Source organism: Scleropages formosus, chromosome 13 (assembly GCF_900964775.1).
Source record: "Scleropages formosus chromosome 13, fSclFor1.1, whole genome shotgun sequence".
Taxonomy (NCBI): domain Eukaryota; kingdom Metazoa; phylum Chordata; class Actinopteri; order Osteoglossiformes; family Osteoglossidae; genus Scleropages; species Scleropages formosus.
In genome coordinates, this window is record NC_041818.1 from 19473415 (window position 1) to 19495593 (window position 22179).

The following is a 22179-nucleotide window of genomic DNA, read 5'->3' on the forward strand; positions in this document are numbered from 1 at the left end:
TAAACAAGATGCCATCTGTTCATTTCTTTTAATATGCATATGATTTGGAGCAGCTTGTGGGGCCTAAAGCAAATGGCTTTTAAAGCCAAATTGTGGGAAACCGCTGCTTGCTGAGGCTCTGAGATCACATATTTTTCATTTCTTCCAGCAGCAAAGAAACATTGCTTAGTTAGCAAGTACTGCTAGAAAGGATAACTGTGCACCTGACGGAGCCACATGGAAACTTATTTGTTAACGAAACTCCCAGCGAACGAAACCCGCTTAACATCTTCTTACAGGAAACAACTGGCTAATGATGTTTGGAGGAAGCGATTTTGAAATGGCACTTGAACCGCTATAAATTGGTTTATTCTCCTCAGGGTAAATGGGTTTTCCTTGGCAGCGGCAGTAAAACAGAGGACTAAATATAATGGCTTTTTAAAGAGCCTCATTTGAACTAATAAACTGCCTCCGCTGTGAAGTGCAAGTTATTCTCCTCTGACTCAAGACTGCTTCCACAGGCCACCTCTCTCTGTTCTCACCACGGTAAACAATGTTGTGTTTGTCCCACAGGCTGTGTTCTCCTGAACCAGCCAACGGACCGGTCAGACCCTGGGATTCAAGACATTGTTTTTCTAAAATTGGAAAACAGCTGACATATAGCAGATCCCCATTGTGGGCAAACTTATTCCACCCAAAGTAACCACCACCCTGGCTTGCTGTTGCCCTTCTTGACTGGAGCTTACCAGCGATTTGTCCGTGAACCTCAAATCAGTTTACAGTATATTTCAAGTCTGAGAGATTATATTCTTTCCTTACCGATGCTTAAATCTGAAATTTAACGGAATCATTTAACCATTTGTACAATGGAAGACTTTACAGGAGTTATTCAGGTGAAGTACCTTGGCCCCTCCAGTGACTCAAACCTGCAATGTTCACTTTCGAAGTCCTTCTACTTAATTCATTGCTATATGTTGTGCAAAGCTGGTGACCAAAAGGAAGGTTTTATATCCCAGAAAAAAAACTGTTGCTGAACTGGCAAGCAAGGCACTTAAAACTTAGAAACACCATATGTATAAAATCCTAAAACCCATAAAGTACACATGGGGCTTTTGATAGAGCATCTGGAAATAAAAGGAAAATGGACATACCTGACTTCCCTTTGGACCTGGAGGACCCTAGAAAATTTGGGGAAAAAAAGAATGGAGAACATTATCACCCACTCACAGGTAGCATGTGCAGAAGAAGGCTTTTACGTCGATGTCACGCTGGCACTGAAGTCCGGCGCTCGGCAGAACCATGACAAACTGATTTATGCCCTGACATTTCAGTCTTTCTGGGAAGGTAAACAGCCCTGATGGCAAACAGGTGAAGAGCCGGCACCGAAACGCAATCCATCCTCATCCAAACAATAAGAAAAAAGACGTGGCTCCGTGAGTTTATGCATGTGCACTTGTGGAAGAATGTGTATTTTTTGTCTGTAACTCTATGGATGTGCATAATGCCTGTTTGTGTGTGTTATATGCATGTGTGCTCACATGTGAGGGTGTGCCTGGGTTGAAATTATGTGTGGATCTGGACCATTGAGCGGCTGAAACATGTATGCCTCTGCACGTTTTCTATTCTATTGTGCGTGTGGGCCTATACCTATACAGGGTATGGGACCAATTGCACTGTACACCTGTTATTTTTTGCTTATGTCCCTGACAAACACACCTGTACAAATCTTTTTCAGTGTCCTGGACTCCTATAAACATACAAACAATCTCGCATATCTGCCATGAGACCTGCTTTTCCCTTCAGACCTCGGAAATTAATACTCACAGGTTTTCCGTCCAAACCAAGCGGACCCTGTAATGAATGCAGATCATGTGTATTAAAACCAGTTCCAAAGGTTACGAATCATGAATTCATTCTTTGAAACATGTATTATAGACTGGCCATTAAAAAGGAGAGAAACAGAAGTTATGTTTTTCAGTAACTAAAGTAACTGTTGGAGACTGCAACTAAAAGACAATATCACTTCAGGATTTATGAGTAAATTCTGTCATATTTAGATTTATGATGTTCATTTTGACCTTAGCATAACTTAAAGGGGTTCTGGTCATTCATCAAAAGCTACAGACCAGCAAGCGGAAAGGTCAAGCGATGAACATGACTGCAGATCTGAGCAAAAAAAAAAAAGGTCTGAAAATCCAGGCAGCGATGCTACAAGGAGCACGAAGAGAGAAGAGACGGAGACAGGAATAAATAAATGACCTAACAGTAACAAAAGAAAATCTGTAATTATTTATTTACTAAAGGTTTTTCATCAATATACTCAAAGAAAAAAATGTTTGACAAATGGGCTTATGGTGGATCAGGTTTGGCACAGATTTAAAAAAATAAATAAAATACCACTGACAATGAGTTCACTTTAAATTGCACCACCGCTGGAAAAACCACTAAAGACAGACCTGTCTGGAGGCCTATTGTAAGGTACCAATAAACTATCAAGCCAGTGGCTGAGGTCCAGTACAAGACAATGATCAGATAAGAAATTAGATCCAGACTGAGATTTTCAGGTTGCCTCTGGACAATCTCTCATTAATTTGGAGTAAAATACTCTAATAGATTTGATTTCTTCATAAAAATATGACTCATAGGTACGGTAATCAAATTCGTTTGACTGCAGAGTGGTTAATCAGTGTGCGTATGAAGCAGTCCGCATCAGAGAGGAGTTTGGGAACCACTGACCCAAAGTGTATATACCCGCGAAAGCCTTGATCCATTAATTTCAGCTTGTTTTGTGAAGTTCTGAGCACACTGAGTTTATACTACATTTCAGAGCAGCTATGGTCCTCTCTGATGTGGTCTCAGAGTGGACGCTGCACTTTCGTAGTGCCTCTGATGTTTAGTTGGAGCGCACAAGCTGAACCACGGGTGTGCCTCTGCCAGGAACCAGTGTTTGACACAAGGACAAGAACATCTCCCAGTGGGCACCGCTCAGACACGACGAGCGGCTGGGGGTGAAATGGCATCCTTCATGCATGTGTAAATTTCCTTCATTTCACCCTCCACGATGTACGGAAATGAATCTTTGAAGTCTGGAAGAATGTGCCTAAACAGTGATGTAATGAAGGAGCAATAACTTAAGGCACCACGAAGAATAAATAGAAATTCTTATCACACACGGTACATGTGCTCCAGACACACATATTTTCCATTCATTACAAAATTTGGCTGAAATGTTATACTATTATTTACATTCGACAGATGACATAATCCAAGGCAGACAATTTCTTTGTGTCTGGTTACTTACGCTAAGTAAAACTGATAAGAAGTGGAGAAAATGAGGGAAGGAGAAACGGAGACTGAACGTCAAGATCAGGACAGAAGGTCGCTGTCCACTTTGACACAGGTGCTGAAACGGCAGTAGGAAAAAGAACTGAACGTTTAATATTTTAGTTTTGGCACCCTGCTACAGAGCAGGTACATGGAAGGTAGCCTGCCTTCCCTCCAAAGGACAGACTGATGTTGAAGATGATAATGGTAATAATGGTGATAATATGAAAGCTCACTGGTTGCTGACTGACAAATGTTAACGTCTCATCCGGGACATGACAGACATCCTTGCTAAGAGCTTTTTCTTGTTCCGGAGACCAATACATTTACTTATCTGACTAATGCTTTTCCTCCAAAGCAATTTATAATGCTATATTACCTACTATAATGCATTTTTACAAACGGGTCATTTTTTTTAATGGAGCAGTTCAGGGTTCTTATGCTTTCTAACTGACCCGTAATGAATATTATTTGCTCAGTGTAAATGACTGCAAACTACAGCAGTGTAGAAATGTAGTACTGACATGGAAACACATCAAAATAAACTAACAAAAGCGGCACTGTCAAAAGAGACTTGAAACATTAGTGTTAAGAATGTAAGCAGATCCTTTGAATCTGTGAAGGTAACCTACACAACACATGTTCATGCTTCACTTTTACTGATGAACAACCACTAGGTCCCTTGGGAGTGAATGAGAGACCCTGAAAGGGATTCTGAAATGGTCCTCTGAAGTTTTCTAACGGCATTGCGCTTTGTATCCAATAGTGCTGGAACTGCTCTCTGTATGACTGTACAGCAGCTTCTAGAGACACTCAGTGTGCTCCTTATTAAACATCTCACATCCATCCATCAATCAATAACTGCTCGTCTAGCATTGGATTGTGGCTGTTGGCAGCATATCAGTGAGGCTCGGTACAACCTGGAAGGGGTCGGTCTCACGCATTGTCTGAAACCGCTTGCCCCAAGTGGAGCCTAACCTGGCAACACAGGGCGCAAGGCTGGAGGGGGAGGGGACACACACCCAGCATGGGACACCAGTCCATCGCAAGGCACCCAAGCGGGACTCGAACCCCAGCCCCAGCAGAGAGCAGGACCCGCTCAAAGCCGCTGCACCACCGTGCCCCCCCTACCTGGAAGGGGTGATTATCTCAAAAGCAAACTTTAAAGCTGAATTGTCCATTTTGCTTTGTATCAACAACTAAAAAAAGAGAAAAAAAATTTCACAGACATTTGAAACGACCTTTTGAATTATTTTATCTTTCTTTTTAAACCACATAATCTGCCAATCGCTTTGAACAATTCAGATACAGTACAGGCAAGGCTCCCTTACTGATGTGCTGCATCAGGGCACCTTGAAATCCTGTACCCTGAAATGTTACATGCGGCACAGTCCCGGATTTGCTGGGATACGGCTTCTGAAGGCATTAAAAGGCCTTCGGTGTCAGAGGATGAGAAGATCCCTCTGGTAAAGACATTACGCTGGGTGTATGGGGGGAGGAGGGCAGCCTGGCCTTGATTTGTGCGCATCTGGCAGGGATTTACTGGCCCCTGAGCCACGCTGTGAATCCACAGGGGTGGTAGATAGAGCCCTGTGGGGTTAAGGGCAGGAGTCGTTGACCGTTCTGCATGTGTGTATATCACCGTCAATGATACCAACAGGCTTATGCCCAGTTTGTCATTTTTTAAGTCTGCCCCATGTTGCTCAAACTGCTGGATGCTGCTGATAAAGTAACTGAAGAAAATCAGAGTTGTAATAAATCTGGGCCATGAGGACAACTTTGCAAGGAGGGGAAAGAAGGCTGGCAGGGGTGACTAATCTGGGCCAGTTTATATGTAAGTTGTTACCGTGGTGTGAACCCTGTAATCACAGCACTGGGGTTGCCTGTGACGGGCAGGAACAGAAACCTCCATATCGAAGATTCCTCCTTCCATGCTTAGCTATTTAAGAACACATTTAAAAAAATATATTTATCTTTTCCTCACGACAGGCATGTAAAGGTACCTTTTGCACCGTCCCAGTTTCTCATCAGTTTCACACCACTGACAGATACCGAGGAAGGAGGCGAGACAGAAAATGCCTTTCCCTGAAAGGTTTTAACCGTGCTGACTGAGAAGAGGTCCTGGCTCTTTGCCTCTGTGTGATCTTCTCGGTTCTCGATCCCTGGCTCACAAGAGCTCCCGCTCTCCATTTCCCCGCCACGTCCCAGACTGTTCCTCCCATCCCCGTAGGGCCTGTAGCGTCGGGGAGAGTTTGCTCCTCAGTGCCTCTTTAGCTGACAGCAACTAGAGCATTTACAGCCTTCATTTTGCTTAGATGCCTAATTATGTTGTTTGTTTTAAAAGCAGGAATTTGGCTGTAAATGAGTAGGAAACCTGCCATCCACCGCAGAAAGCACACAATGTGGGGTGGGGCTGCAGATGGAAATTGCCTCCTTTAATTAGTTTAATTGAAGTTACTTAATATGCAGCGGTCTGAGACAGCAGGTCGGAACAGCGCACTACGCTGGCTTGCCAAACTTCGCACGTCTTAATCACATGAAGACAGACATCAGCTGGTTTCGCCTGCCCTGAGAGGCGGGGATTGCAGATGCTTTGCTATTAAACACCCCAGTTGAAACTCCCTGAACAAACACTGCTGGTTGTACCATTTTCCAGATTTCAGAGCCAACGGCGTGATTTAGGTTCATGAGCAGGATTCGAAGCGAGGGCTGGTGGAGCTCATAACTCACTAGTACATGTATCTATAACATAGCAAGTAGTGCAGCTGATAAGAACACGGTTATAACCTGAAGGTTGCAGGTTCAAATCCATATGTCGGCTCTTAAATTGCTCAAAACTTTGAGACAAGTGTTTAACCTAAGGTGCTCCAGTAAAAATACCCAGCTGCACTACTGAGTGCAAACTGCAAGTAATGTTGGTTGAGCCACCAAAAAGAAAATAACACGAGTTGCCCGTCAAGCGAGCGAGCTTGATGGTCCCCAGGACGAGCGTGTGGGACGCCTTGTTATGAAATCGTGCGGATGTCCTCCGAATGTCCACATGTCCTCTGCTCCAAATCCATCACTTCCCCCACCTCTCAGGGCGAGAAGATGGAAAAGAGAGACGTGGGAAGAGACGAACGCACATCTGGATTCAATGCCAACGGGATCTTCGGTGTTCGCGGCCCCGACTTCTGATCTGCTTTCACTCACCAGAGAGGTTGTCTCCCTGGACGTTATGTGCGCTAGAAATCCACTCAGATCATTTCTCATACATGTCACACTCCTCTGCTAAACGCCGTTCCTTTGATGCTTGACACATTCGGCGCAGAAGAGCAGTATAAAGCATACCAGCGTCCTTCCCACAAATGCCCTGAATCATTGTTATGTCAAGCGATTCTTTTTGCGATCTGTCATGTACACTACCCTCCCACACCCCCAGTCTGTAAAAACAAGCCTACATCTGAAAGTCTGCTAAAACAAGCCTGGCGAACTTGCGATGTCTTTGATGCATTTTCTCCCCTGGGCTGAATTTCCCCAGTATCAAAACATCCTCATGGGCAAAGCGTGCATCCTGCCTACGTTCCTATCATTGGTTGTTCCCTACCGTACTTCTTAATTCTCTGTTTAAGTGTTGAATTTGGATCCTTCTCACTTGCTCTGGATAACATCGTCGACCAAAGGAGCGCAAATAATAACGGCGACTCAGTCTCCGTAGTCTATACGAATTCAGTCGGCGCAAATGCTGCCGATAGGCACAGCTGAGAATGCAGCACAGCGGTGCAGCGGGTGGTGCTCGTGCCTCACTGCTCGCGCGCTGTGGGTTCAGACGTGAGTGCAAATCTGGATCGGTTTCTGCAGAGTTTGCATGTTCTCCCTGCGTTTGTTTGGGTTTCCACCAACAGTCCAGACATACGGATTGCAGGTGAACGAGTGACTTAATTGCCCTTGGTGTGTGTGTGTGTGTGTGTCTTTGCTCCGCTGCCTAAGTAAGTGAATAATTATAGAGAGTTTAGCGTGGTGTGCCTGGCTTTGTAAGTCACCGCAGAGAAAGGCATCAGATAAACAGTAGATAAAAATAATGGCACTTAGGGGAAAAGTATCTGGTAAATGAATAACTGTAAATATATCAGGCTCTTTTATAGACTATTATAGCCCAGGAGTGCTTGCTTGCCAAGACCATAGAGATGACCTCTGAACCTGGGTCACTAGATATTACACTCTCCAGAACCACAGAACAGACCACAGGACAGGGGTCTCACAGCCTGAGAAAGCATCTTGCTCTTATTAATGGGCCAAGCTCACCGCAACAGGAAAGTATGAAACATAGGAGAGGCTCGGACCTCTGCTTGTTTACACAGCTTGTGCTTTCTGTCAAGACCCCACATTCTCCGCTTTAAAAGTAAAAAGGCAGCGGAGTCAAAGCCAGCTGCTAACGATGATTAATTGCCGAGGAGGGCGCCGAGGCTAAATGAGATATCGCGAACACCACGGCATTAATAACATATCCACAGCGCTGCCGAAGGCACGGAGAAATGGGCTCGGCTCCGTGTTCGGTTTGCACGTCGGCCACCGGCGGGGCTCCTGAGGTTGTCGCGTATGTGTTCGTGGGGCAGGGCGCCGACCGACGCAGACCGCACGGTCTGCATCGAGGTGCGTGTTTTACATCGTGACCTCGGTCTCAGAAACGGGTCTTTTCCCATATGATATTTAAAGCTTATCAGACGGTGTAACACACTCCTGGGTTATGTGTGTCTTTCATGAGAGGTTGCGGTCTTGCAGATATTGAGTCAAAGGGCAAGCGTGATGGCAACTGGTCAGTGTATTTTTGGGTTTGGAGCGATGTAGATTGAGAAGTGAGGTTTCTAAGCTTTTCAAACACACACACACGCGCACACACGCGCACACACACACACACACGCACACGCGCACACCTGATTGCAATTAACAACAGGCATTTCCGCTCTGGAATGGGGCCCGGACTAATGTGGGCTTTCACAACCCAAATTAGACCTAGCCAAATGCTTTAATAAACACACAATCATATTTTGTTCCACTTGCTCCAGACTTGCTATTACTGGCGTCAAGTTATTATATTGTATCCGAATATTGACGTGGTATTTAGGATCCTGTGAGTTAACGGAAGGGCTGTTCCTGCTGTCTAAAGGTTCAAGGCTCTAATCACTGTAAGGACTCCTGCTGTCACTTCCTAGGAAACACACAGATTTCCACATGCAGATGGATAAATGAGTTGTTAGTCACGTTAAATTAACCGGCATCTGCGGAGGAAATAAACAGGAAGACAAAGCGGCTCATGAGTAAAGTCTCGATTACGGGATCGTCGCGTTGAAAAGGGACGGAAGGGCAACAGCGTGCTGTGAGTCAGACGGCGCACCATGCCTCCGCTCCTCAGCCCCTCATCGGGCGGCTGGCTCCTACGGGGAGCGCCCAGAGGCACTTTAAAACACACCCAAAGAAGGCGAACGAACACCACGAAGTGAGACCAGAAAAAGTGCCGACAGCACTTGCGACTTTGCCATCCGCCAGTTCCAGTGCAACCACAGCTCACACAAACAGGAATGCGAGGTTTGTCGGAATGAAATGGACTGCGGTTCCCAACACTGACTTGATGACTTGCATGTATATTAAGAGTGATCCTCTCTTGATTTAGTGCCGCAAGAGGGCGCCACGTAAATGCCCAATAGGGCCGGCAGCACACTCAAAAATCCAGTAAGTTTTTGGCCCTGCGCAGGGTACTCTGGTTACCGAATCATTATCAAACATTTTGACTTCTAATCAGATTATTATTGCTATTATCAGAACTAACTGATTATATCATTAGGAACCCATTTTGCAATAATGACAGGCGAAATGATAATGTTAATCGTTTTGGAAAAAGCACAAGCGAGTCAGGGAGCGTTTCGAAGGAAGAGGGAAAAGCTACATGAAACCAGACGAAAAATGTATCAGTGTAAAGTTGCGCGCTTAAGCCACCGAGAAAATTACCACATGATGTGGCGATCAGACCCAGCAGGCGTATGATTCGCTGACGGAGAGCCAGGGAACAGGAGTCCAGCTCTCCAGTCCTTCACGTCAAATACGAAGCAGACTACTTCGGTGATGCCTGTGTTTATGCGTGTGCATGTTCTCTGTATGCAGAAATAAACGTGGGATAAGTGTGAGACAACGAGAGAAGGCTGGTGAGAGGCAGCTGAGGGAAGCTGGAACATCTGACTTTGAAGAAAAAGAGGAAACCACACGAGGAAGGCCTCGGGTGAGAGAGGTGGGAGAGCTGGTGGGCCGGGAGAGACGCAAACGCTGCTGAAACACTGCCAGGTGAGGCGATCGCTATGAGCGAACGCTGCTCTGCGTCCGCATCTCTGAAAGCAGAGTCATGGTTGAGGGTGAAGGACTGAAGTGAGGAGAAAGGATGCTCGGAGGGGATAAGTAAAGTTAAATTTACCGGGTAGCCGTCCCGTCCGGGAGTGCCCTGTTGGGGTTGGGGAGAAGAGCACACAATGAGTAAACGTTAACTGTGGGTGAGGGGGTGGGTCAGTAATCCAGCTCTTCTGCAAAGAGCTGTGGGCCATAACACCGCAGCACCGCCCCAAATTAACAAGTGGTTAATTGCTGCTTTACTACGCAAGAGTGTGCGGGCTCCGCGCTGGGGGGGTGGGGTAATCTCCGCACCATCTTTCTCAGCGGAGCTCAAAGTCGGGACTGGTTTTCTACGATCCGGTATGACTAGAGGTTTGACATCACGGTCTCACAGCGGAGGTGGATCAGAACAAGGGTGTAGTATGTCAGTGCCTGAACCTCCCATATCGGTCAGAAATCCGGAACCCTTAACAGACGAACCCAGTTCCACTCGGTAAAGAAGTTTAAACTTGCTGATGTGGGAAGTGCGTTGGGTAACTCTGACAGGACCGGTAAACCACGTCTAAACCAAGCGTGCTGTTCAACCCAAGCCTGCAAAACCTTGAGACGGACTGATTGGTACCAGAACCTGAGCTCATGTCAGTGTACCTGAGACTTTGGCTGTGACACTTATCCTCCAACATCTGTAAATTGTTTTTCGAATTGGACTTGGATCCCCAAACGGGGTGCGAGGGCAGCGTCAAGTGACAACGAAATGTATTCCTTGATAATGAGCACTATTAAAATAGTGCAAAGAAAAGAATGTTAAATCTATATTTCTGTAGTTACGTTACGTGTGTGCGATGAAGTCTTTATCTGCAGCGGGACTATTCGGCTCAGGGCCCTGGGGGATTACGTCCGGGAGGGTTTGCTCCAAACAGGTGCCGAATCACCCGATTCAACTAAGACGCATCCGTATCTCCATGCGTTGAGTGTCTCAGTACGCACAGACACACACAGTAAGCAGGTTCCCATCATCTTACCTGCCTGGAGAGGCATCAAGAAAATCCCATATGAAACCGGACCAGACCGAAAGAAAGGTCCCGCTTTCACGCACAGAAATCTAAGCTACCGTGATGATGGTGATGAAGATGACGATGACAACGGATGTACTTACTGGAGGACCTGAAACACAAGAAAAGAGAGCAGCGGTTAATTGCAAGGTGGACATTCATGTAATACGTGCATGGGTACGAAGGAGCCTTATGGCGCACCAAACATTCCTAACCCAGCAGTCAGTTCTCAGCAGGAGACAACTCAAACAAACAGGCCTCATGTTTGTGATTTGGACATTTTAATAAGATTCCTGGCATGCTGGGTGAGCTTCCTGTGACGCCATTTCATGATTATTATGTCAGGTGCCACTGGTCCCAATTTTACACATGATCTTAGTCCAACATGCACATTTAGTTCTTCGGCATCTAGCATTGAGAAATCACCACTCAGCGCATCTTTTCCGGCAACACTTTCACGGCAAAGAAAATTTACGGAATTTATGGTTTGCGTTTGAATAACGTGTGTTAAAAAGTGAGTTGCCGTATGTTTATAAGTGACCGTGCTGATCATTTTTTTTGAACAGCGATCCTTTTTTTTCAGCTAATAGTGCCATTTTTGACATGGGAAACTTCTGGATCTTCAAGCTGGTAGCTCTGCAGGCAGAAGCATGAACACATTTCGATGGCATGTTTTTTTTGCTGTGAAGAGAAACAGCGAATTTACCGAGCGACGCTGATCCGCAGGCTTTCTCACACATCGCAGTGTGCGAAAAACAGCAATTCCTTCTACGAAAAAGCTGATTTAGAATGCAATTCGTGTAGGTGCCTCAAGATTGGACTTTGGTGCCACGGAACATGCCATAAAGCTTGTTATTACGAAGAGAAATCACCGTGAAGGCAACTTGAACCCTGGACACAATCCTGTGTGATACTCTCTAAGATTGCACCGGGACAGAGCTCGGAAACCACAAGGCACCGTGTCACGAAAACACCGAAAACAGTGAATGACAGAAAGAACAACAATAAACCATCAAACGGCCGTAAATCAAACGTTTAAAAGGGTTTATTGGAACCAGACAGCAGTAAAGTTCAAAAAACGTCTCTGTGTTCGGCCTGGGAGAAAACAAAGGGGAGCGAGAATGTTTTACTTCTTTAACGGCTCCTCGGTTATCTTGACCGGTTTGCGCTCACGGCTCAGTTTAACAGGCTCCTGCCTCTGAAGACTTGGACAGGAGGAAGAAAGTGTCTCTGATTTAGCGAAGCTTAGAAAACTTTGGGGGTTTACAGCTCGTTTTTTGCGGCCGGCCCGTGCGGGATAACGGGAGTCTTCAGCCAGGCTTTCATGTCACTCCTCTCCCGCCATCCCCGAGGGCCACGCGGTGAAGATGCGGAGCGGCCGCCGCGCCTCCATCCACGTCTCGCCTCTTGGCCTCAGGCCCGGGGTTCACCGCAAAACTCCGTCCCCCGCCCCCACCTTTAGAGCGCTCACAACAACAGGGCGGCCCTGGACGTGGCGGTCGACTGGGCAAACGGTTGTAAAAGTCATAAATAATGCGCGAGCGGACAGGGCAGCCCATTTGTTTATTACAGTACGAGAGGCAGGAAGCTGGACGCATGCAGGGCTGCGGTGCACGCCTGTCATGGTTTGGCGAGAAACATAACCCGGTCAGACCTGGAGGAGTTCGCTTGAAAATCCAGCAGGGCGGTCTGAGACGGCACCCACTTCGAGCCCAGAGGTTAGACTGCGTGGCGGACAAGAAGCCTGGCCCGTGCTTTTGTGGGAGAAAAACTGCTGGGACGTCGCTGCTTGTGCGGGTCTTGGAGAGCCATGGACAGTCAGACCACGTGGAGGCTGGATGGGAGCCTGGGGGGCCCACGCGGTCTGGGAGGAGCCAGAGAAAGGGGCGGTTCCGCTCCAAATGCTGGCAGCAAACCCGGAACCCTATGCAATCGAGGTACCCCGACGGACTCAGGGTTACGGTCTGCACAGGTATGAGGCCGGTGTCACCACCGAACAATCGAGAACCATTCAAAATTGAAGCGACACATCTGAAAAGTGTTGTCCCTTTAGTCGAGAAGCCGGACTAGAAGTTGGTGTGGAGGCCAGCTTGGAGGTGAGCATTCCTAATAACACATCTTGGTGCGCCGTGGCGGCAGTGGAGATCTGCGGGTGTGGTTAGGACAGCCCAGTAGCTCAGACCAGAGATGGAGAGAGCCAAACACAGCCTGCCAAGGCAAGCAAGAAGCTGCCCCCGGGGACGGAAGGGCGGGAACACGCGCTACGCTGCAGTTGATGTGGCATGTCGGTGAAATACCTCCACGGATGTTAGGACACCAGGGTACACCACCTCCCAGCCACATGCTCCACAGGAGCTTCTTCCCCAGAATGCACTATCCCCAGCCTCCCTGCCCACACAGGATGCATGCTGTCTGGGGGCATATATCCCAGCATGCACTGCACCGACCTGCTTTGCCAAAGCAGAGCTCACCCTGTCTAAAGGAAGCATACAGAGCTATGGAGCAGAACTGCTTTTGCTGCTTGATCAACAAGCAAACAGCTAACAGAATGTGGCTCAACCACTAGTGCCTCCTGCTCATTATTATATGTCCCAGATATTGACTGTAAATGAGCCACACGTGAGTCACCATTTAGGCCCTTGACTTCTCCTGCCAAGCAGCTCTGGTTGTACCAAAAACATTCAAATGGTCAAACTAAAGCAGAAATGTGGGCTCCATGTGAGCGGTCACTACTGTGCCATCATTGGACACATTCCTCTCTAAAGTGCTGGAGATTTGGACACATTCCTCTCTAAAGTGCTGGAGATGCCGACAAAGAGGCATCGTTTAGTCACACAGCTTTGGGCTGCCATGTGCTCAGCTGTCTCCTGGCAAACTGGAGGTATCTTCAACTTTCACTTAATCAGACCAAGGGACACGGGCGTCTCTCGCTCTATGTGATACTGATGAACTTTCCCTCTGAGGTATCATGCAGTAGAAGGTAGGGAACGATACGGGATTCACTGTTAGCTGTGCTGGGAGTCAAGAAACTAATCAATTCCATGATTAGAAACTTTAAATTCTAAGACTGTAAATTGCAGGGGGGTGCGGTTGCGCAGTGGGTTGGACCTCGTCCTGCTCTCCGGTGGGTCTGGGGTTCAAGTCTTGCTTGGGGTGCCTTGCGACAGACTGGTGTCCTGTCCTGGGTGTGTCCCCTCCCCCTTCAGCCTTGAGCCCTGTGTTGCCGGGTTGGGCTCCGGCTCCCCGCGACCCCGTAGGGGACAAGTGGTTCAGACGGTGTGTGTGTGTGTATGTGTGTATGTGACTGTAAATTGCCTGTAGTGTGAGTGAATGAATGCGTGAGATTGTCCTGAGACTGACTGGTGTGCCTTTGCAGTATATATGGTACCTTGTGCTTCCTGGGATAGGGTCTAGACCACAGTGATCCCGTACTGAACAAGTGGACATTTGGATACTGACAAATGAATGACTGCATTATTAGTTATTCATTTAGCTGAGAGCTTTGATGAAATGACTTACAACGTTAACACTATATACTAAGGTACTTATAATTATTCACCCATATATATATTGTAGGCTAATTTTCACTTTATCAGTTGAGGTTAAGTAACTTCATCAAGGGTACTGCAGCAGGAGTAGGGATTCGAACGGAGGTCGGAACCCATGTGTAACTGCTAGATTAGGCGCTACGATAAAATTAAAGTAATAACATAACCAAGTAAAGTATTGTAAATAATTTGGCATTTGGACTCTGGAAATGATTTGTCTCTGAGTCAAAAATCAGACCATAGTATCTCATGTGGATGAATTGGCCCTGACTCACAAATGCAATGAAGATTTTCTCTTTATACTCCCAGTTCCAGGAATCTCTGGCTATAAAAAGACTTTATGGTCCAGTACAGAGACAGACACAACACAAACAGAGATTTACAAACAAACTTTTGCCCATAAAGGAGCCCTGAATACAAAATGCCTAAAAAACTGTAGAGAGGCATAAAAACATAGAATCGCAGCAGAGAAGCATGTGACTTCACCAAAATAAGTATGTATGGTTGTTTTTTTCCACGTTACACTGTGCACAGCTTGTGTGGTACCTAGAGGGTTAATGGGATCTCCTGCCCAAAGAACAGGGCTGTATATGATCATTACCGTAAATTAGTGTTTTGGGCTTTGAGCTGAAACACAGTAAAATGAGGGCAGTGATGTTGGCGCAGCGAAGTCCCATTAGAGCCGCTGTTTTGGGCCGCTTGCTCTCCAGCTCCGCTGCTAACGATCAGGTAACGTCACGCTAAAGCAAATACCGTGGGTCAGACGGCCTGTCGGATCATTTATATTCCCGCTCACGGTTCATTGGTTCTCCACCACATCCTGCCTGGTGGGACAGAAAACAAGTACAGAGGGAGGAGACGTGAGGAGAAGAGGAGAAAACTCACCGGGATCACCTCGCCTTCCCATCCTGCCACGTTTTCCTGGAGGCCCTGCAGGAGAAGAGAACAAAGTTATTTATTTAATCTGCTGCATAAACGTTCCCGATCGTTCTTGGTTGTCATAAACACCTCGAAGCAGAACATCGCTCTGAAGAACATACTCCTCACACATGTCAGGCTCGAAGCTCCTCATAACAGGTGCTACTGGGCTTCGGGAAATGGATACCCAGTTTACCACGCTTGTTCCTGAGGAGGAGGGATCCCATAAATTACAACAATTGTCTGGGTGTGGGGTAAGGTGTATGAAATGTGCTCTAAATGTCTGCAGCTCCTCGATACATTTACATCTATTCATTTAGCAGACACAACAGTAAACTCCCTACAACCTTCTCCCTTATATACAGCAGAGCAATGTGACACACATAGTATACTCATACACACACACTACAGGAGGAAACCCATGCAAACTCCACACAGACTGAGCAGGGGTTTGAACCAACATCCAGCAGCACCATGCAGGTGCTGGGAGGCACCAGCACTACCTGCTATGTCGCCATGACAGCCATGCACTTTCGGTACCTTTGTTGGTACTAAAAAGCAGGAAAACGCACATTCAAAAATTACTACCGAACACCACTCTTGCTCAGTTTGCCCAAGAAGAGTATTGCATACAGGTTCGCACACACATTTACACCCTAGACATCAGTTCCGGGGCTCAGGTCTCAGTGGTGACGCAACACCTTTGGGGGATATCTCCTCACCTCCTGTCAAAGCTTTGTTTTTTTTTGACAGAGGACAATGGTGAGACAGAAAAGAGACACCAATAGACTGATAATCAATACCACTCATAACCTTGTCCAACACTCACCAAAAGAAAGAACACAACCCAGCTGGCAACCAAACGGTGATATATAAGAAGTAAAACAGGCAGGTATGTGGCCAAAAACTGGCACAGAATACACTAGACTTGGATGAATGGTACAAGTCCTGAACTTGTCGGTTTGAGCAACACAGCATCTTTTCTTAGGCTTTAATTTTCAATACCCCCTTCAATCCCCACAGCACCCACCCACCCCTTGACCACAGTCCCACAAAATTTCCTAAACGCCAAATCATATCCAAGATTTAAAAGCTGCTTCCAGAGCTCATGTTTCACTGTGAGTTTTACTATACTCTGTTACAGCACGTTCAACATGCCTCCCAAGTGTGTGACCTCTGGTGGCCAGCTACCACCCCCCATTGGCCCACACCCACAAACATAAAACTCCTCCAGGTACACACCCAGCGCATTTTTCAGCCAAGTAGTTCCCATTACTTGGAGCCAAGGAATACACCTGTGGGGGGCTAAAGGGGTTCGGACAATGGATTCAGACACGCTCTACTGTGTCCTCTGCCACGCATGGTACGAGCCTAAGCCCTTTTCTGCGGAAAGGCCCCCATTAAAGTGAAAACCTGATGCAGGTTTTTGTCTTCTCTCATAGGTCCACTTTACCACCAACACATACCTCCCACCACCCACCAAGACACTGAACACTATTACCAGGTACTAGAATGGTCGTTTATCCATGGTTCTTTCTCAAGACCCTGATCTGTATTCGGCTTCTGAGACCAACCTCAAATGCCCATATTAATCCTCTCTGTTGCTCGGTGCTTCCTGTGCTGCAGTACTCATTCTGGCTGCCTTGAGCTCTGGGATGTAGTACATGAGAGGTCAGTGTTTGAGTTCAAGATGGATTCCTGAGGTGGCTGGGGGGTCAGAAGCCCTCACACATTAAATTTACTCTGGCCTCTGCTAGTTACTGAGCCAGTGTACTTGGATACCAAGGACTGGACACGTTGTGTTATCTGAGGCCCAAATGTACTGGATCCTGAAGGTGAATACGGCAGGAATGGGCTGATATAGTAATAAAAATGTAATGTCAGAAACACAGACACCGTGAGAGGAAGTATAGGTTTGGGGCTGGCATCTGTAAAGCCAATCGTCTTTGAACATCATTGTAAAGATTTTGTTTTTCTTGAGTGCATAATAATGCTCCTGATGACAATACCTCACCTGACCCACCATCTGGATCCACCATTGATATACCCTGATAATGGTGCTCCTGGGGGATTGAGAGCAGCCCAACCTTATATGAGGACACACAATACCCAGTGACAACATCAAGATGGGACACAGAACTTTGGGAACAGCTGAAATGTGTGTTTTTGGATGATATCACCACATATGGGCCTCCCTGTACTATGGAAAGGGTGGCTGTCTTAACTTTGGCCACTTTCTCTTCATCCTTTCCGTCTTCCTGAAATCCCAACAGAGGACGCTACAGGTGTCTGTTTACCTCACCAGTTGACAAAAAGCTGCCATGCTTAACTTTGCTCTTCTAGATTATCATATTACAGGAGTCATTCATGCTATGATCCTTCTCAATGGCACAACAGCAGGACCCTTTCTGGAATGTGAACAAGCAACCAACCCTCTTTAACCACTAAAAAAACTGTACCTGCTGCCATCTATATTCAGTGGACAAGCGGTATTTGGAGCATGAAGCTATTTGAAGTTCTGCTTCCCGAATACTGACACTTGTGAAACACATTTTGTTATAAAACATGGGAATGGATTCCAGCTCATTTCAAAGACTCAGTTTGCTTGTTAGCATGTTTGTTGCTCTTTAGCTGTCATTAAAAATGGTTAGTATTTCAAAAATACTGGGAAGACACTTTCATGGGGAACAGCTAGAGGAATAATGGCGAAGCAATATGCCTGTGTGCGTGTGTGCGTGGTTCAGTGAGTGTTGTGTGTTCGTGCTTCCCTGTTTGCATACTTGTTTGTAAATAAACGGAAAGAAGGATGGCTGTAGGGCAGAGGCCGGCTGTTGTCTCACCGCGCCAGCACGTGATTTAAAGGGAAAGTTTTGTTTGGAGTAGGATTCAAACCGCAGGACATCAAACAAAGTGATCTCAAGGCACAGACAAACAGTCGAGGGAAGCAATAGTCTACCTGGCCTATCCTAAAATTTCCACCTCTGCTGATGGGTTCCCACCATTCGACTGACACTATAACTAGGCGGAACACTCTCTTCACGTGGTCCGTTCATCCCTTGCTTCACTAAAACTTTATTATTTGCTCGGGTCAGACCTTAGGGGCATGCTGGACCCTTTCCAGATCTTGGGAATGCCACCGTGAGCACAACTCAAACAAGTACTTGACTGGCATAGTCACAGAGCTATTGTGTGCTGGAGAAGTCATTTGCTAGGATTTCACTTAAATTAATAAAGACCTTTTAAAATACTTTAAGAGCTCATAAAAGGAGCACCAAGCTATCGTTAGGTTATCACGGTATACTCACAACCTTTAGCTGCTTTTGAAAATGTCTGTTCCCACAATCTTTGCTGACCCAGCCACTGTGAATCTACAATACGATAAGATGCGACAACACGGTGTCATCACATGACATCATGAAGTCTGCCGAACATCTCACTTTTCATTAATCAGCATTATTTTTACCATGGAAGCCGCTGGAGCGTGTTGCGGACCAGGTGGTGGACGAACACAAGCCCCTGCTCCAGCTCATCTGCTTCTAATGTTCCCCAGTGAGCTCAGCAATGGGGTGGGTCTGCGGGGGTGTTCTGTAAACAGCCCCAGAGAATGGCTGGACAGGGGATTGGCATACAAGGCCATGGACATTGGGTGCCCCTGTTTTGCCCTGCTGTTTCTTCTTCACCCCTAAAGGGGTGCATTACAGCACCCCTTCCTGCCAGTTGGAAGACTTCAGGATTGCACAACAGGAAAGATGGCAAATGGAAGTGTGGCCAACTCGTCTTGTCACCCAAATGCATGCACACCCAAGTCCCAAATGGGCTGAACACGTACACTGTATCATGACTAGAGGACTGGAATTAAACCCAAATCAAATGAGTGCACCAATGTAACTGATGTTTAGTGCCAGGCATGTCATAGGCTGTTCTCCTGGAAGGTTCTGTGTGAAAAAGTCACTTTTCACTGGAGACCTGTGTGAAATCGTGACAGCAGGTCACCCAGATTATTCTAGGAGTCTCTCTCCACCCAAGGGATAAGGGGCTGGGAAACGGCTGCTTAAGATAAAACAGCGGAAACCCAGGGATCCTTTTCCGTCCGGAGAGAGGCCCAGCAAACAGAGACACGAGGTAGATAGAGTCTAAAACAAGGCATAAAACTCTCCCCCACCCCAATCAAACTGAGCAACTGGGAGTTCACTGCAGTACATTAAACTCATCTTAAATACGTGAGGTGGGGAGACAGCCTGGCAGTCGGCTCGACAGTGTCGGGGTGGTGGTAGGTACCCCGTCGCCTTGGAATTCTCTTACTGGGGTGGCATTGAGCAAAGAGGCCTCTAGTAGTACCCCCACAGGATGGAAGAGCCACCTTTCAAACATTGCCTAAACACTGCCAGTGTGGTGGCCAGTGATGAGAAGAGCAAACAGAAATGAATCTGATAAATAAATGTACAGATGTGATATGATTATAGACAGTGGTGTGGGCTGGAGTCGAGGAATACTCTCCAGCCCTAAATTAGCACCATGCAAAATGACCAGACTCTGCATTCATAGAGCGAGAGACAAATAGGTGAGAAGACTGAATTTCAACTCCACTTAAGCTTGACTTTTAACACCCCTTCCTAAAACTTGTAAAATGCCCCTTCTGTATCGAGTCTATGTCAAACACCTTTCACAGACCTATAGTCTCCAACTATACTACAATAAGAGCTTTCAACAGAGAACATCTGGAGCATTGTAGCTGTGCCAGTGACTTCAGGCTAACTGAAACAGGCCATAAGATATTGAGGCTATGCCCCGTATATCATATCATGCCTGACACTTGAGGCTGATGAGTCCGTGCTTCCATCCCTACAGAGAGAGCGAGCAAAGTGCTCTGGCCTGAACACTTCAGTGCTGGGGAACCTGAGTAGGTCAAGCTACGACACACTGGCTGCTTTCAAAGACCTCTGCAGTGGAACTTTGCCAGGAAACCTTCAGCATGAGCCCGATTGCAGCTAGTGTCCACGTCTCATGCCCACACAGCAACAGCCCATTTTGCTTGATTCAAGGCAATAAAATCTTAGCCAAGGCCCGAATCCCAAGGGGTGCACTAAAACAATCAAAGAGCAACTCTGTAACTCTCACTGCACAAAAATTTTTATTTCCTCACGTAAGGAACACAGGAGATGAAGACAAGAGCCATTTCCCTTGCTGTAATTCACTCACTGCATACCTTATGGGAAAGGAACAGGCCAGAACAAGTAGCATGTTGCAAAAGGACCCAGACAATCCTAGGAAGAGCGTCGCTGGCATATGTTTGAACTGAATACCTGAATTGCTACAACATAACATTTAGCTACATAAATGGATGAAAATTATGATTTGCTCGACAAGGACTATAATAATAAAAACATTTAAGCATCCCCAGACTGAGAAGGCTGTCACTTTGGTGCCTCTTTTCCTCACAGTCTAATCCAATTTTCTCTTTATATGAGTTGCAAGTATTCACACCTTAACACCAAGGCACCAGGCGATCCCCAGAGCTGGAGGGTGATGAATGGTACAAAAAGGATTGGCACTGCGCTGATCTGCTTCTCATTGGCTTTCAGTCTTCTTGCTGGCATCAGGCCTGCACACAGGTGTGTCACATTACCCTTTCCAGTACCCAAGGCTCGTTCTCACGAGATAGCCGCATGTGGTCGGTGATTCATTACACTGCAGGTCGCTCTCAGAGACCATCCAAACCCATCTGAGAACATACAAAAGGCTTAGCATGCTTTCTTCGTGCATCACTGTCTCATTGGAGAATTGTGACAATGACTGTCTCTGTCACTGGCTAACTGAATGCTTTATGAATGCTCTTCGTCTACAATCCTGGGAGAATTGACTAGTACCTTAACTATCAGGGCTGGAAACAAAAATTCTAAAGTACGACCTATGGCTGAACTTTTCCAAGCACAAAGGGCACTTTGCCTGAAGGGTTCTCAAATCAGCTCCCCACCCAGGAGACACCACGGGCGATTGCTGGATGCAGGCGGAATATAATCTCTGGGGGAGCCCTTAGTCTCTGACAGGGAACCGAACACCATGGTTCCTGAGTGGCAGGCCTTTAGTAAAGCCCACGCAGAGTTTGGCTATGATCACACTCTTTTTTGCCTAACAGGCCATGTCACCACATGGTTAAAAAGCATGACGAGACCCTGTCTAAACCTAGACTCCGGTGGGGGGCTATAGGTAGGAATTTGGGTTATGGAAATACGGTGGAGCGAATTTATCCGTCAGAAATCCTACCAGGCGGTAAGAACGAAAGGGCAGGATAGCTTCGCTCGTGCAATCAGGGAAGTCTGGCAGCTGGATGTTGTCCTGTAAAAATCTGCTAATGGATACGAGCGTCCGTGCTGCCACTGGCCTTGAGGCTGCATGCCACTCAAGCCCTGAGCCCATTCTGTTTCTCATAGCAGTGCTCCTCCGTGATTTAGCTACTGTGACATTTTCCCTAAACAAAGAACCCCCAGAGAACAAAGATGGCTGCGCTACAGTAATAAGTGGTAAGCTCAGGAATCTCTTTGTTTTACCCAACAACTGTTTGCAATAAAGCCTTTTGGTGAAAACAATATCATGTGATACCCAATATACAAGCCGCAGAATGAAAAGCTCTTCCTCCTCCCCCACAAATATGAATATTACTTCTTAGACAAAGAGATCTCTTAAAATATAGGGGGTCCTGTGACACTTGTCTTAGGTCTCTTTCCACTGCCCATCTCCCCCCATCAGAATGAGATTAAATCTTCTTTTCTCTCTCTGAAACTGTATAGCGCTCGTTGCCTTGGGTTTGGTTGACTTGCGCTAAACAGAGTAGTTCTCCAAGATAAACAGGAAAGTATATTTAGCAATTTGTAAGCAATTCCACAAATGAACGAGAGCTCTCCGAAGAGTGAAAGTGCTCCTTATGACTTGAAGGGCTTAAGACTGCGGTTAAATGGAAAACTGACACTGATAGGGTGCATAGAGCTGCAAGTCTGCACTCC

The 22179-nt window shown here is 46.6% G+C and overlaps 1 protein-coding gene across 1 annotated transcript in view; it reads right to left on the reverse strand.

Annotated features, from left to right (window-relative positions):
- col23a1b (collagen type XXIII alpha 1 chain b) overlaps positions 1–22179 on the reverse strand; it is a 135894-nt gene that overhangs the window by 21834 nt on the left and 91881 nt on the right. The window contains exons 3-7 of the mRNA XM_018756352.1: positions 15146–15190; positions 10817–10824; positions 9746–9772; positions 1804–1830; positions 1131–1157 (exon numbers count right to left, since the gene is read on the reverse strand). Coding sequence (XP_018611868.1) covers positions 1131–1157; positions 1804–1830; positions 9746–9772; positions 10817–10824; positions 15146–15190 — 134 coding nt within the window. The remainder of the gene's footprint in view (positions 1–1130; positions 1158–1803; positions 1831–9745; positions 9773–10816; positions 10825–15145; positions 15191–22179) is intronic.